Source organism: Falco naumanni, chromosome 6 (assembly GCF_017639655.2).
Source record: "Falco naumanni isolate bFalNau1 chromosome 6, bFalNau1.pat, whole genome shotgun sequence".
Classification (NCBI taxonomy): Eukaryota; Metazoa; Chordata; class Aves; order Falconiformes; family Falconidae; genus Falco; species Falco naumanni.
In genome coordinates, this window is record NC_054059.1 from 10,651,001 (window position 1) to 10,668,369 (window position 17,369).

General features: G+C 36.0%; 1 protein-coding gene across 1 annotated transcript in view; it reads left to right on the forward strand.

The window, feature by feature from the left end:
- Window positions 1–17,369, forward strand: part of COL12A1 (collagen type XII alpha 1 chain) — a 106,066-nt gene that overhangs the window by 46,780 nt on the left and 41,917 nt on the right. The window contains 18 exon segments of the mRNA XM_040598161.1: window positions 137–276; window positions 1,489–1,618; window positions 2,667–2,812; window positions 3,089–3,218; window positions 4,013–4,152; window positions 4,938–5,067; window positions 6,453–6,592; window positions 6,868–7,000; window positions 7,101–7,127; window positions 7,437–7,579; window positions 9,974–10,103; window positions 10,979–11,118; window positions 12,233–12,362; window positions 13,070–13,212; window positions 13,604–13,733; window positions 14,662–14,804; window positions 16,349–16,478; window positions 16,669–16,788. Of these exon segments, the coding sequence (XP_040454095.1) occupies window positions 137–276; window positions 1,489–1,618; window positions 2,667–2,812; window positions 3,089–3,218; window positions 4,013–4,152; window positions 4,938–5,067; window positions 6,453–6,592; window positions 6,868–7,000; window positions 7,101–7,127; window positions 7,437–7,579; window positions 9,974–10,103; window positions 10,979–11,118; window positions 12,233–12,362; window positions 13,070–13,212; window positions 13,604–13,733; window positions 14,662–14,804; window positions 16,349–16,478; window positions 16,669–16,788 (2,325 nt within the window).

Sequence of the window (17,369 nt, forward strand, 5' to 3'; positions counted from 1 at the left end):
TCCTGAGGAAATAGAAACATGAGTGAGCACATAAAGTGGTTTCCCCTGCCCCCTCAAGCAATTTTTTTGTGCCTCATGTTTTATTTCTGATGATATAAGATAAATTAATAATTTTTAAATTTGCTTCCACTTGTAGGTGATTTGCCACCTCCCTCTAACCTCGTTATTTCGGAAGTGACACCTCGTTCTTTCAGACTGAGATGGAGTCCACCTCCTGAGAGTGTTGACAGATACAGAGTTGAATATTATCCTACCTCTGGTGGTAGCCCTCAACAGGTTAGTACCATATGTTCATCTCTGACATTGTCCATAATAACTTTGGACTTCCACATCACAGTAATATAATTCTGAAGTTTGTTCTGTGTATGGTATAACAGTAAATGAAAAAAAGCTCCCTAGGTCAAGAATATCATGCCTCAGTAAATGATACACAAAATTATGAAAATTAGGAGCGTAAAGATGACTTTAGTTGTTCTAGTATCATGAATCCAGGAGTAAAATATATTTCTGAAAAACCAGTTGACTTGTGTTTCTAGTAATTCCTTTCTGTCCATATTCCATTGTCATTTATTGGTTTAAATAAGTCTGTAGCAGAAATTTTCTGAGCATACTCATGGGTAGGCTTAATGTCCTTTTAGTACATTTTCTTGACAATAGAAAAAAAGGCAGTGGGTGATACAGGTTGTGAGGTAGTACTTAGATTAACATTGTATGATGGTACTTTGAATCTGTGCAGAAGCATAACCTCCAAACTGTTTAATGCACAGGGTCAAACTCATCTTGTGGTTATTTTCTACACAGAGAGCCAGCAACTGGCAACTCTTGATTCCAGGCAATCTGAATTGCTCATTACTCACTTCAACCACACAGAATAATATTTAGGAGAATGAAGTTAGGCATCTCTGTGTACCTAACTCCAAACTTCCCACCTCTGAATGTGGCTTTTAAATCTTAACTCAGATTTGACTCATGGAGAATTTAGTCTTAGTAAATCATAAAATCAGGATTTGGTCTTTGATTAAGGTTAGAGCAGTCATTCCAGTTCACACTGACTTTACAGCTTGACTCTTTGCTGGCATTTCTGTTCTGCAAGGTGGTGCTAATGCCATGTGCTGCAACCATCTAGACTATCTTGGGTGTTTAAAACTTTTTTGTAAAGTGGTAACATACATCCCTGGCACTTTCTTTATGTTGCTGAGTAATATAAAAGTATAAACTATGTGTGAAAGCAGGATGCACAGTGAGTACTGCTAGATATATCCAGCTCTATTGAGAACAATTGCCCCTCTAAGGTTTCCCTACAGGTTGCTTTGCAAAAATAATGGTATACTGTCAGACAAAATACATAGAAGATTAAGACCATACTTATTTTTAGTTCCATACCATTGATTTTTGAAGGCTTTCATAAGGAATAATTTTTTTTTCTTAGAGATAAGATTACAAATGCATTTGTTGTACAGTGGCTAACATTGCTTCTCTTTTATGTAGTTTTATGTAAGTAGGATGGAAACAACAACAGTTCTGAAAGATCTGAAACCTGAAACAGAGTATGTTGTTAACGTGTTTTCTGTGGTAGAAGATGAAAGCAGCGAACCTCTAATCGGCAGGGAAACAACTTGTAAGTTAGAAATGGAACTTGAATAACATATTAACAGCCAGTTTGGCATCTGGGAAACTGTCCAGTAGAACTTTTAGCACTATGAGTTTTCTTCTTAGAAGAAGCAAAATTTTTAATTTGAATGACCAAATTATGTTGTGTTACAGTGGTTGTTCAGATCTTGGCCAGGAAACTTTAGCAAAGTGAAACTGCAGTGTAGTAAAAAATGTTTGTTCCAGCTTTTTTCCAGGCTTATAAAGCATGACTGTACAAGACTAGAACAACAGACATGAATTACAAGACAGAGTTTATAAATTCCTGAAATCTGGTCATATACAAATGTGTACTCCTTCATTTTTATACTATGTAATTAATTCTTGCTACTAGCAGCCAGAATACTATAGAAAATCGTTCTAATTTTATAAGATCAACAAAAAGCAATTCAACACAATTATGTCACTTCTATGAGACATAACTGTGTTTCTATTATTAGCTGTCTACATGATTGATTTTAGATATATTTATGCTGAATGCAACACAGAGTGACTTTGCTGCCTCTTTAAGAATATTGAACATTAGCTGTTCATTGCAGTTCTTTGATTGTTTTGTATTAGGCTTGGTATAAACCCTTAAAGTATGCATATGGTGTTTATGAAATCTATGGCAGCTTTTGATGTTTATTTAATAATTTCAGAAATATAGAAAACAAGAAGAAAGTACAAAAAAATCCTTTTACAGATCCAAAACTAGTCATGTTGTTTCGTATTGGAGCATTCATGTGAGTTAGTGTTGCTTTTTAGATTATTCAAGTGTTCCAATGCAGACTTGCAAGATAGTTTTAGCTATGTGCATAGCAAATCTTTAGCACATTCAAGATATGATAACCTTTATCTCATTCTTAAACTAAGCACCACTTAAAATACCACTACTTGCAGATCACCTTTCTACTACCCATAATTTACCCTAAATATGTATGTGCAGTATTCTCAGTGATACTTTCCTGTGATGTAAAATATGAAAGGTGAAGAAGGTGAAGGAAATAAATTAATATATATTTTCTATTTGAAAGTGCCAATCTCTTCAGTTAGAAACTTGAATGTTTATGACATTGGATCAACTTCCATGCGAGTGAGATGGGAACCTCTCAATGGAGCTACTGGTTATTTGTTAACGTATGAACCTGTGAACGCCACAGTCCCAACCACAGAGAAAGAAGTAAGAGAATTTGTCTTTATTTCCTGTATGTACCAAAAATAAATTAAGAAAAACTGATAGATTTCCTTGATCTATCATAATAGTCAAAAGAGATTGCATGTAGTTCTTGAAGTGCAGTGAACTTACAGGGATATTGTATACAATGACATCAGTCAGGAAGCTGTAAATATACTCTCAAACTCACAAACAAAATTCCCTTGAAGTGAAATCATTGCTTGCTTTTCTTCCATTGCTTTCTTCAGTTTTTAAACATGGTGTGTTATTTTTCATGTGCAGATGCGTGTTGGACCATCAGTGAATGAGGTGCAGCTGGTAGATCTCATCCCCAACACTGAGTACACTTTAACAGCTTACGTATTGTTTGGTGATATCACCAGTGACCCACTAACCACCCAGGAAGTGACATGTATGGACACCTTGATTTTTGCTTTGTTATTGTTTCAGCAATATTTAATTTTAATTTTATTTAATGTAGAATTTTTTATATATTGTTTTGTTTAGAAGACCATCTTTTCCATGTCTTATGCATTTTATAATACTCATACATTTCTAAAAGATCTTAAAGGCAATTTCATTGAAAAGGGACCAACTATTAAAAGGGAACATGAGATTTTCCCTTGAACAATGAAGGAAGTTGGCTTGACAATCTTGGGGTTATAGTGTTTTTAAAAGGTTTCAATTTTGCTTGCATTAACTTAGAAACCTTATTCCTGAATTCAGACATTCTCTTAGGCATAGAAAATGCTAAGGGAACATGTCATATCAAGAAAAAAAATTGAACTGAGCATGGCTTCCTTTTTCATACTGTTCCTTAAACACTTCCTACTGGCAGAGGCATGTTTCTGGGCTTGATGCACACAGTATGGTTATTCATATGTTCTTAAAAAATGTTAAACCCTTAACCATACATGAAAAGTGGCTGTTGTCACCAAAAGTTATGCTCTTAAGCCCTGATACCTCTAGAAGTATTGTGCTTGTAATTTACAAAGGTGAAGCTACCATAATTTGTAACTATTATGCTCATTGCTGGGACAGTAAGCTCCTAAACTGTCTCATATAATTGCCAGAGTAATGAACTTCCCAGAAAGTTATTGCTTCCATTTCATTGAAATGCATGGAAAGAATTTAGTTCCTTCTGTGAGAGACCTATACTTCTGCCATGAATAGCATTTTCACTTACTACTGTCATTATTTTTACAGTACCTTTGCCTGGACCCAGAGGCTTAACAATTCAGGATGTTACTCACAGCAGCATGAATGTCCTTTGGGATCCTGCCCCAGGGAAAGTTCGAAAATACATCTTAAGATACAAAATAGCTGATGAAGTTGATGTAAAGGAGGTAAATGACAGGAGCATTTTTGAAAGTACTGGAAGACAGTTTTATTTTGGGGAGCTAGGTTATTAAATAGTAGTAAAAGAAGTACTATAAACCACCGTTGAGAATAAAGAACATCAGTTCATGGGGTTGCAAGGCAGTGATTTCCTGGAAACTGAATAAGTATGAGGTAGATTTCTTTGAGTACTCCCCTCTTCCTTCTCCTCCAGAGAGGAAAAAATCCTCAAACTGATGAGGTTTTTCCTGTGCTTTGATAAACAGCCATTTCTACTCTCTGCTTAAGTGTTGCCAAGCTCTAAGAACAGCTTACAATTGGAAGGAGAGGATTGTATGTCAGCCCCTTTGCCTGCTGTCAGAATATGTGTGAGCTTTGTTGGAGATATCTTTTGAGTCATGTGCAAGTGTTCCATAATTGCACTGCTAAGCACGAATCAGCTCTTGGAGAATTAAATGTGTTTTTTAAGGGAATGAGAATTTTCTAGAGACACAGTCTGCATCCTCATTTCCAAAAGAAAGAACCAGTGAAAGATCCACAAGTAGTACCAGTATTGGAGACAATATGCTTTGCAAGGGAGTTAGTAGGTAACACTCAATTCAGATGGAAATTTAGGGCTAAATGGCAAAATTAAATGCAGAACAGTTTTCTGGGTTTTCTGTTTTCTTTGTGGTTTTTTTTTTTTTTTTTTTTTTTTTAGTACAGGAATTTCTGCCATTTAATCAAATGCAGAGTCAGAACTTAAAATTCTGAAGTCATTATTTTTATTATATTTCATTATTTTTATTCTTAGGTTGAAATCGACAGACTCAAAACCAGCACTACTCTCTCTGACCTTTCCTCCCAAACACTGTATAATGTAAAAGTTGTTGCTGTATATGATGAAGGGGAATCCCTACCGATAAATGCAGAAGCTGTTACTCGTAAGTTTTCCTAATATTCCTTCTTGGGTTTATTTTTGCCTTATGTTCTATGTAAGTTGTGTGTTTTGCAATATGTTACTGAGTTTAGGTGGAACTGTAATTTAATGTATCTGAGAAATATTTTACATGCATTTGTAGCATTATTTGCAATACAATAAGCCCTGGGAATCTTCAATGAGTTCAGTGTCTTACTGCAGTAAACACTGAGCTTCAAATCTGCAGAGGTAATAGTCCAGCAACTGAAGCAAAATTAGTTCTATTTGGAGGCTGAAGGAGGAGTATAGGGGTAGAATTAGTAAGGAAATGTGAGGGCAGAGGAAAAGTTTAGCAAGTCTATGCAGAAACTTAAGAAAGTAAAAAGCTGGGGCATATGCTAGAGGATTATAGAGACATGATCTTGGTTCTGATCCAATAAAGTTTTTCTACCATGGAATACTAAGCCAGTGAGTGATCTCAACAAAGAGAGGCAAGGAAATGGTGTTGCACAAATGGTAAAAGCTGATCTCCATGCAAGAGAAGTGACAGACCGAAAGTAGAAAACTGATATCAGGGAAGCCCTCATCCTGATCTAGGCTTATGATTTAAGAAAACAGCTAATCAGAAGGGCTAGAATAGAAATTAGTTTGTTACCTTATCACTGCCCCTCACTTGGGGGGGGGGGGGGGAGGGGGCAGGGAAAGGGAAAAAATGCACATGCTGCCTCTTTTTTCTTCTGAATTTTTCATTTAGTAGCCTGGATTTTTTAGTAGCTAGAGTTTTTTTCCCTTGCTTTTGTGCTATGTTTTTCTTCTACAGCTGTGGTTTTGTGTGGATGTGTGTGTAAGGAAAAAGATGAAAGCTCTGCCAAAGAAATTATTTTTAGTTTCATTCTCTGGTTTTACCTATTTACGCATTTCTTCCCTGTGGCTATAATATTTTGCCTCCTTAACCTACAGTTAACCTCTGTGAATTCTTTCTAAATCAGTGGTTTAATGCAGTTGTGACTTATTTGGCTTATGTAAAGAATTTTAAAATCTGGAAGAAGCTCATGTAGGAGCTTGACCTCTCTGTGTGTGTGAGTTCATAATCACTTCTTTCAACTTGAAAATGTAAAAGCTAGGACTTCAGTTGTTGTAAGTAGGTGTGTAATTTGTGATCCCTACTGAGGTCAGTAGAACTATGTCTGTTTTATCAAGTGATGACCTAGTGATGTGACCTTATGAAGGACAATTTGGTTAGGGTAAGTGGGCTGGATTATGTACAGCATTTTATTGCAGTCATTAGAAGTAGTGAGAGAGGAATCTGCTACATAATCTCCTAAATTCTTTGTCTGAGTAATTCCTTGGTTTAACTGTATTTATTTCATAGTTACATTTGGTGGAATACTTTTCCTTTTCTCATAATAGAACCTGTGCCAGCACCAGTCAATCTCAGAATCACAGATGTAACCACGAATAGTTTCAGAGGAACTTGGGATCATGGAGCTCCAGATGTCTCCCTATATAGAATAACTTGGGGACCCTATGGAAGATCAGAAAAACAGGAGGTAAGAATAGACAGTCACCATAAGATTTTGAGGGCAGTCTCTCAAAGGGTATATTTTAAAAATCAGAAATGTAATTAATAAATGGCCTATAACTTCCAAGCCCTCTTGTTGTGGTCAATGGAAATTCAGTGAGAAGGTGTAGAACACATAGTAACAGCCACTTGTAGCACTGTTAATGTGTAAAATGTTACTCTGTTACATCCCACTCTGTTTTGGTTTGTTTGTTTTGGTTTTATTTTTTTAAAACTTTTTTTTTTTTTTAATTTCTCCACAAGACTATCTTAAATGGGGATGAGAATAGTTTGGTCTTTGAAAATTTGAACCCAGATACATTATATGATGTCTCAGTTACTGCCATCTATCCTGATGAATCAGAAAGCGATGACCTCATTGGCAGTGAACGAACATGTAAGTAAATAAAGGGTTTCTGCATGTTGTTATTCATAGTTATTAAACCAGAAGGGATACACATCCAAGAATTCCTAAAACTATTTCTATTTTTTTCTAGTACCCTTGGTGCCTATCACCACGCAAGGTAAGAATCTGAATTTCCAGGTACAGTATTATTAAAGAAAACTCATAACTACCTTTTTCTAAACTGTGAGGAACTTTGACATTAAAAAGATGAGATCATTTAATAAATATTATTGTGTATTTGGAAGAAAAATAAGCACTAGATTACCACATTTACTATTTTACAAACATTACAGTTTATGTTGTCTTGTACTTAATACATTCTGCTCTTGGTCAGGCATTCTTGCAGCCCTAAAAGTATGAATGAAGTGTTTGTCCCTGCTTTTTGCTTGAATTCTGTATTTATTCTTTTCTTCATCACATTTCTCAGCCCCAAAGAGTGGCCCACGAAACCTTCAGGTGTACAATGCAACTTCACACAGTTTGACTGTGAAGTGGGATCCTGCCAGTGGCCGAGTGCAGAGATACAGGATCATTTACCAGCCTATCAGTGGGGATGGCCCTGAACAGTCGGTAACTAATTTTGAAGTGCTATAGTTATTCAACTTTAAATGATAGGTCTGAAAAGTAATCCAGTAGGATAATTTATTTCCAAAGCACAACAGTGTGTGGTTTCCATCACAGGTCATCACAACAGATGACCTTTTAGGCGAAGTTTTTTATTTATAGTGAAGAAGTATATATTCCACCTTTTTCTTCCTCCCCTTTCAAATCCAAGATAGAATGCTCGTTATGGAGCAAAAATAACTTTGGATACTGCCTGTTTTCTTGAAAAACACATAGTCTATAGATATAACAAGAATAAAGTTAAAATGTGTTGTGGAACAAGTTAATCAGCATATGAGACTACAAGTCACAGATATATACTTATCACAGCAATCAGTAATATGAATTACTGTGACTAACTTCCACAGTCTAGTTTTGCATCGTTTTCGTAGTGTGGTTTATGTGCTGTCAGAGGGACTTTGCTATGGAACATATTGTGGACAGTTGAGGCTGTCTCTTACCATGCTAGGGACAGAATAACTGTCCAGAAGTGGCAGTTGCAAAAGCCAATCTCTGCAAAACATATGCTAGGGAAGTGTTTAAGGTATTTGAGTGTCTTTTAATATGATTGAGCAGCTGTAATGATAGGGATAGCCAGCACCCTATGATCAGCCAGCTTTCCCTGCACTGTCAGCAAGAGCTGACTACTGGCGGCCTACGCAATGCAGCCTGGGAATTCAGTCAGCCTGTTTATCAGAAATGTGTGCTACTTAAAAATGCCTAGTCTGCAGTGGGAGGCTGTTGTGGTTACTGCCAAATGACTCAGAGGAACAGTCTCAGATGAGAGCCATACTCATTTAGCTTGTTCCTGTATTCGAAGATCACACATATTCAGAAGCATATCTAGGAATGCTTACTTTAGAATCAGTTGGATACTTATGCCCCCATTTTTACTCTCTTCTGAACAACACACATTTGAGTTGAGGTAATTGAACAGTTGAATGCAATTTTAGTGAGGAATTGCTAGATGAATAAGGAACAGCAATAAGGTTAATTAATACCTGTAATTAATTGCTGGTACTGGAGAGAAAAAAGAATTACAAGCATTCTGTTGAAATTTGTGCAAATTAAAAACTTAATAGACTTAATTATTCACAACTGGACAGAGTTCAGCAGTGACAGTTGGAGAAGACACCTCTTTTTAAGGAGAGCACACAGAACACCTATGCTTTATTCTTGACATTTTAATGTTTGTTTGCAAGTAATTCTCAGTCATATGATAGTAATTCCTTGCCTGCTTTTTTTGTGCATATTTGATTAAACTGCAGTTGCTGGGTATGCAGTAGCAGTGTGCCCACTGAAATATTTAAAATAGAATTTCTGTAAGTTTTTTTTATTGCTCTGTCTGATATTTAATGGCCTCAGCACCAAGAAAGAGCACAGGTGATTTGAAGACAGATCTGCAAAAACTTCACACCAAACTCCAGAGACCATCACAATAATTTAGGCTCAGGTTTTAAAGGCAAATAGATACTAAAATATGGAGGCAGCCAATGATGGGATGCTAAAAGCACTTATGATTTGAACTAAAATTTGCAGAGTTGAGTACAAGTAAAAAAAATCCGTGTAAATTAAAATAATATACTTCTATAACATTGTATAAATGCTCATTATCCTTTCTTCATCATCAGAAGCTTTTAAGTGTTATGAGAAGCTTATTAGCTGAATAGGCTTTGAAAATGTGCAGATAGTCTTAACAAAGGATGCTCTTGATCAAGTGAAATTTCACGCAATTAAAAACCAAAAAGGTAATGATTCACAAATGCTGAAGATCAAAGTATTATTCTCAGTGCACTGTAAATATTATACTTGGTGGAGATTATGATCACAGGATTATATGTAAAAGAAAAATTGAAGTGAAATATGTATAATGATTTTGGACTCTTAACAAAGAAGTTTTAGAAACTGAAGTATCATGCTGTAAAGTTTTTGAAACCGTGGAGGGACATTGTTGATACTGTATCAAATGTACATTAGAGATCTACAGAGTGTTGTAATTTATTCTATGCTTGCATTCTGAGAGTGAAGCATAAAGAGTCCAATTCAAAGTCTGTCAAAATGAATAAAAGACTATTTCAATATGATAGAGGCAATGCATAAAAACAGCTTTGTGCTGGCACAGAACTGACAGTTCATATATAATTGTGGTTATATGCAAGTGTATATGAATATGTATATGAATATGTACAAATATTATTATTGTTCAATCTGTCTACTGTCAGTGTCAGTCACTGTGATATAGTGATATGTGATACAGTGTTTTTCACTCTGCATCCAATGCTTACATTCTTCACTACAACAGTAAGCATAAAAGGGGCAGCATAAAAGGGATTTTAATCTTTTTCTTGTGTTTTACTGCAGACTGTGGTTGGAGGGCGGCAGAACAGTGTGGTGATACAGAAGCTGCAGCCTGACACACCATATGCTATTACTGTGTCATCAATGTATGCAGATGGTGAGGGGGGACGAATGACAGGACGAGGCAGAACCAGTAAGTAACTTGAGGTCTTCTTAGTAGATGTAAAACAATATTGATGTATTGCTTTTGAAATTAGCTGAGAAAAATTTCCTGTGTTGAAATTCATCCCATCTGTAATTTTCATTTGTCCTTTGATGGGTTTAAAGTATCTAATGTAAGAAGGTCTGTCCGTCTGCTGGTTGTAGAGAAACCCTGGACCACTACCTTAGACTGGATGCCCAGCTTTTAAGGCTGAGATAAACCCTAATGGTACTATGGAACTTCTTCCTCATTTTGATCTGTTTAACTGTTTTATGGCACATTTTAGTAAACACCTTAAAGCATCTGAGGGCATGTGACTCTCATATGTGTGCTGGGAAGTTTACTATTTTCTTGTTAGCACCGTCAGTTCAGAGGCTGACCTTTACAGTATGCACTTTGAGACTCTACCATCTTGCGTTGGTTGACAGCATTGTTTTGATCGTGCTGTAGAAAGCGCTAAGTGATTTGCTACCAGAGGCACTTCAGGCATAAAAACCAATCCACTATTTTAATTAGTTAATTATTTAACTATAAATTTATTAATTAATTTGTTTACTCCTGAGTCTACAACGGAAAGTCAGACATAGCAAGTATTTGGTGAGGAATTAAGAAAACAATACTAATGAACTTATTGTATAATTCTGAAATAGTGTCCAGAAAGGAATCTTTCTTGTTATATTTAGTGTTCCTTATGCTGTTGGACAGGACTGATGTGTTGTTATTAATGAAGAAAAGTACCATTTAACATGAACTATTAAACCTGGGTTTTAGATTTCCTAATGATATATTATTGCATAAGCATGATCTGACAGCACAGGTGAGAGAATGTGGTTCTACATTTCTGACAGCTCATTGATCTGTTTTAGAACCTCTCACTACTGTGAAGAACTTGCTAGTTTATGATCCAACCACCAGTACTCTGAATGTGCGATGGGATCATGCAGAAGGAAGTCCTCGCCAGTATAAAGTATTTTATGGACCTACAGCTGGAGGTGCAGAAGAAATGGTAAATGCTTTGTGTGGATCTCACTAACTGTCTTAGGCAAATTGCAGCTCATGGTGCTAATGTAAGAAATACTGCTGAGTGAAGTGGATCTTGTTTGCCTTTGCACTGGCTTTTTTTTGTTTGTAACTACCCTGGAGAAAATGCAGAGCACCTCCATGAAAGTCAGTTACTTCCATATGTATTACAGATGTTTGATTTTAATAGCAGACCTTCAGCGATTAGTTCTTAGCACAGGGATTTAATACCATGTACATTTTTTTTGTTTAGTTATTCTTAGGGCAGTGCATGTGAATGTAAAGCTGACTTCAGAGTGTACAAAAGGCTATAAAGTTATCAGAACTCATTTCTACTGATTTTTACTGCTAAGAAGTCATGTGACTGTAGGCGGTCAGCTGGGGTGATATTTGTGAAAACAGAAAAATCCACACAGGTGTCTTATTCTAATCTCCAAAAACTACTTAATTGCTAAAGAGCTAAAACAATCTTGAAAATGGGAACCCTTATTGTAGGCTGGGAAAATACTGTTCTTTCCCGCTTGTGTTTCTTTTTCCACATCTGTGCAATTTGATGAGCCTGTGAAATGAGGAATGCATGAATTGCCACTGTTTCAATAGCAACTAGAGAGCTACTGATAAGTATTGTTAAATTGTTAAACGCTGTGGAGTTTTACTTTCTAACATGAGCTGCCTATTACTTATTGTGATTAGCATGTTGTAGTGTTATGTAATATTTTTTTAAAATTATTATTTATAAAGTGACTTTTAGTGCCTCTGAGGTTCTGAATAGTAGTCATTAAAGAGATCACTGCTGTTCTGCTACTTTTATTAGTAGAACAGTATCTGGACCCAAAAGTGTAGACAGATGTAAGGTGTTGTATAGGAGAGCATAGGACTTAACAACCATTTTTGTTATGTCCAAGACAAACCCTTCTTGAAAGGCAATTCCAGAAGACACCATGAACCCTGTTGCTTCAGGGTTCGCCTTTTGTAAAGTTTTTATCACATCCAGTCTGGAAATCAGATTTGGTGGAGGAGTAAGTGAGATATGAAAAAGCTTAAGCTTTTTCCACTTGTACACAAATGTTATGCCTCTATCTTTCTTTATAAATTTGTAGACCACAGTACCAGGAAACACAAACTATGTCATCCTGAGGACTCTTGAACCCAACACACCTTACACTATAACTGTGGTTCCAGTTTTCCCAGAGGGGGATGGTGGACGTGTCTCTGACACTGGAAGAACTTGTAAGTAAAATAGTCCTTTTCAAGGAAATGATAAGATTTTTTGTATGAGTGGCTCGGATAATTAGAATTTGATTTTACATCAGATGTGGAAGTTTGTTTTCCCCAAAGCTGAATCATAAGTGAAAGAATCTCTGTTTACTTGCTTGGTTATGGTTGCACCCTTGTAACTGTTTTCTTTGCTTATTCGGGTAGAAGCTTCCAGTCCACTTATCTCAGGCAAGCTCAGCTCTTATGTTGTGCAGCAAACTTACTGTTTACTTCCACACAACAGTAAAGTTTTAATTATTGTGCCACTAGCAATACTGGTGAACAAATAGCAAATATTAGTGTTAATCTATGCTAAATGTCCATATCATGTATTTAAAATTTTCCAGGGAGTCTGAGCTCCTAATGTCAGCATAAGCTAAGACGTGTAGTTTGTGGCTATTTTTCCTATCTGTCTGATCAATGATAGGGTAAAAAATTGTAATGATCATACCTTCAATTTGCAGTATAAACATATGTACTTTGCTGCCTGACAGAGGGATGTTTCTAAAGTCTAATCACCAAGGTTCTTAGAACTGTAGATTTTGGGGTAGCAAAAGAAATGTGTTTATCATGGGCTGATGTGCTTTTCAGCTTGCTTTGTTCACTGTTGCAAATTCAAGTAGGACTAGACCTTATGTAAGCAACTTTGTAAAACTTAATTTAAATTATCCTTGATCTAGTGGAGAGAGGAACACCAAGAAACATTCAAGTTTACAATCCCACACCAAACAGCATGAATGTCCGATGGGAACCTGCTCCAGGTCCAGTACAGCAATATAGAATTAATTACTCTCCACTGTCTGGCCCAAGGCCATCAGAATCTGTAAGTAATTTAGTTTATGAGTGGGAACCTGTGTATTAGTACCTGTTAGAAAATGTCCTTTATGTCAGTAAACCATGACAATTTACTTTTTTGGTTTCTGTTCCTGAATGTTTCTTCTTTTTTTCTGAATGGTTTTCATGTAAAATGTAAAAAATAACAAGTCTATTTGCAGAATGAGAGCTCCTTATGAATTTATCATTTTTTTTTTGCATCTGCTCTTGAATTTTTATCAATATTATTTGGTTATTTTAGACTTGTATTATTTTTCTTAGAAAATGTGCAACATGGTTATGTTTCCAATTTTTCTATATTTCATTGAAATTGTTTATTCTAACTAGACATAGTATAAACCAAAGCTTTTTTATATAACTGCCTTTTGTTTCTGTTTTAGATTGTGGTACCAGGCAACACTCGTGATGTGATGCTGGAGCGCTTGACTCCTGACACTGCTTACTCAATAAATGTTATAGCTCTGTATGCAGATGGAGAAGGAAATCCAAGCCAAGCACAGGGCAGAACATGTAAGAGGCAGTTAGTCCCTGCTTTGTGAAAAATGTGTCAAAACTTGTATGTGAAGATTTTTTAAAATTGGTTTTAATCACAAATAGTATAAGCCATTCAGTGCAACTCTGAGATCAATGCATCTGAGTTATGGCTGAAGCCATTATAGGCCTCCATGGAAGGGAGCTTTTGCTATGTTGTCTGGCAGTTGTAGTACATGCATAATCACCAATGTATTTTTCACTTGTGAAATAATCCTAATTTGAATGTTTGAGAGTTTAAACGCTGTTCTTTAAAATGTGATTACAGACAAATAGCAGATTGTATTTTGGAAAAAAGAAATAGCACATTAAGATGGGTAGAATTAGCTGTCAACAGAAAAAAATGTGCTTTGTGCTCTGTCTTACATAATTGTGTATGTCAGCCTCACCAGCTGTTTGTTTTTGCTGCAGATGCCTAAACACCAAAACCTCCTTGTTACAACTTAGCTTGTGGGATCTCAGTTGTCTTACACTTGGCTTCTTTAAAGTTCATTCTAAAAATAATGTGTAAAGAAGCTGTCTATGGCAGTAACAGGTCATCTCCCTTGCTGCTTCTATGTTTTCTCTATTAAATCCCCATATTCATCTAAAACTTGCAGATGTGACAGGCTATAGTTATGCTTGTCTGCAAGAGTCTGAGAAGCAGAGTGTATGTAGATGCTCACTTTGCAGGTCCCTCTGATGTTCTCTGCCTTCCTCGCTGAGTTCTTCCCATTAAAGCCCTATTTCTATTTAAGACCTTCAGGCCCTATTATATTATCATTGACTGAATCTACCTCTATATGTTTATTCAGGGTTTCAGGGAGGGCCCTCAGCTTTGGCTTCTGGGCAGCATTTGAATTAGTGAGAGTGATGCTGAACTGGAAGAATCGTGCTCTGTAAAACCTTCTGTATTTTCTTTCCTTAGTGCCTCGCAGTGGTCCGAGGAACGTGAGAGTGTTTGATGAGACCACAAACAGCCTTTCTGTACAATGGGACCATGCTGATGGGCCAGTCCAGCAATACAGAATCATATATTCACCCACTGTGGGAGACCCTATTGATGAATATGTAAGTTCTGTAATTCCTTAGTAAGCACCAAGATGTTCTCAGTTTATTCTTTAGGCTACAGAAAAACAAAGACACCTGCTCTACATGTATACACTTTGCGTGCTTTGTGGGTTCTTTTGTCATTGTCAATGCTGAGAAGCCATGGTTTGTATGAAACAGAGGCTTTTTTGTTTTCTTTTTCTACTTCTTTTTTTTTTTATGAGATTGCAGACCATACATGATTTAATGAGCCAATTTGTGTGCAAAACAATGTTAAATACATGATTCACACATTGATCAGAAGATTGTGAGCAGAATCTGCTTCCTAACATTTAGTTCAAACATTTTGCTACAGTGAGTAGCCACCTATTACTTCATACTTTATTCATTATGAAGTCAGTGTGCTAAGATACAGAATAAACATAGGTCTGCATTTTATAAATTGAGGAGAGTTGGCAGAGTTTAATAAGAAAGCAATGGTAACTTCAGCATCTCACTTGCTTTTGTAAGGATCAGTATGAATTGTAAATGTTTGTGTTTAATTTCCTGCAGCTTAATGATAGCACAAGTTAATCTGCAGTTTATAAAATTCTCTGAGTGTTTATAGCAAAGCCAAACTCAGATCCTGTGTAGGTCAATGGCACAATTCCTGCTGACTGCCACCAGCCAAAATGTAACATATAGAGAGTGCTATTTAAATTCCGTTACTGCTTATATATTATTGCATAGGGCATGCTGAAAATTCACTGCTTTGAAAATTCGCTACTGGACCTGTTAATCAGGACACACATATTTTTCAACACACATATCTTCTTTGCAGAAAATATTGGGCATTTTTAAAGAACAGCAAGTTTCAACTGAAATTTTTTATCAAGTAATAATGTAAAATGTTGATTGGGTCATGCTTTTGAGATAGACACCTCACATTACTTTCTGTGTTTTATGACCATTTTATGGAGCAGAACCACTTCTTGGATTACATCTACCTTTTCTTTAGAAGGGCACAATAGTGCATGGCTGCACCAGGAAGTTGAGGAGACTGAGGGATGCACAAATACGCATGTGTTTATAATGAAAATATTTAGAGCTTCTTTCTCAAACTAACTCGTCTCTGCCAAGAAAATGATATTCTAAGATGAGGATAATGAAAGGGTAGAAATGAAACTGATGAGTAGCATGAATGACTTTGACTTCCATCCCCATTTCAGGAGCTTTTTCCTCCCTTTTTCTGCCTCCAAAACACATCATCATGACTTTTTCCTTTCTATGAGGGAACAGTACTGAAATCTTGGTGAGGAACTGCAGCAGCATAGCCTGATGTGAGGGTAGGGACTAAAAAGTCAATTTGATTTATCTTTTTGTGCTGATCACAGTGTTTTATAATTTAAAATATCAAATACTAATAGTTGTTTATAGACTATAACCCTTAAGATATCCTGATGACTTTATCTACAGTGGACATAAAAAAAGTGCACCAAGTGTCAAAAATTTGTTTTGACACTTGTCATTATTGAGCAATTACAAGACTTGTGAGTTTGTTTATGTCTCTTTCTTTTGTGTTCTAGACAACAGTTCCTGGGATAAGAAATAATGTGATACTACAACCACTGCAATCAGATACACCATATAAAATTACTGTTGTGGCTGTGTACGAAGATGGAGATGGTGGACAACTGACCGGAAATGGCAGAACTGGTAATTAGTTTTAATATTGTATATTTTGTAAATTTAAGACACATACTCCTTAAGCACTCCATCATTATTAAGGTTTCATTATGTTATTTATGTCTTTGACATGATTATTACACAACAGAATTACAATGTAAATTTCTAGACATTGAAAAACAGTCACTAGTCTAATTAGAATGTTTTTATTTCTTTTTAGTTGGCCTGCTTCCTCCTCAAAATATGTATATAACTGATGAATGGTATACACGCTTCAGAGTTTCCTGGGATCCTTCACCATCCCCTGTTCTTGGCTATAAAATTGTATACAAACCTGTGGGTAAGAAAACCTGTTCATTCTGAGTATTCCACTTTCAGAACAGTGAGTGGCTAAAGGGATATCAGAATACAAGTCATATGTATCATTAAATGTTTGTGTTAAAGGATTTATTTATTACCTTTGTTTACTGATTTTGATGGAAACTTAAGTCTTATTATCAGTATTTTATAAGAAGCACAAATTATCAAACAGTGTTTCATGCATTCAATGACAGACATTGACTGGTATAGTTAAAATTTAATATGGTGACTAGATGAGGTCCTGGACTAGACTTGGTTTTCCTCTCTTTAATACTTTTTGTTCACCTGAGGATATGAACTGGTGTATGTAAGCTGAGTATTGGACAGGTACTTAGGTACTAATGTCCTTCAGAACCTTTGTTTTATGTGACAGTGAAACAATAGACATAACCTTTCTGGAAGTTAAACACAAATATTGCACAATAGCCTGTAAAGCTATGTGTATGTTCTGTTTGCAACAGTCTAATATGCTGAAATTCAAGAAAGCAGTATGTTTTGTTTTAGGAAAAATGAGATTAACCCTTAATGGCATGTAAAAGACAGCAGAGAGTTTTATAGCTC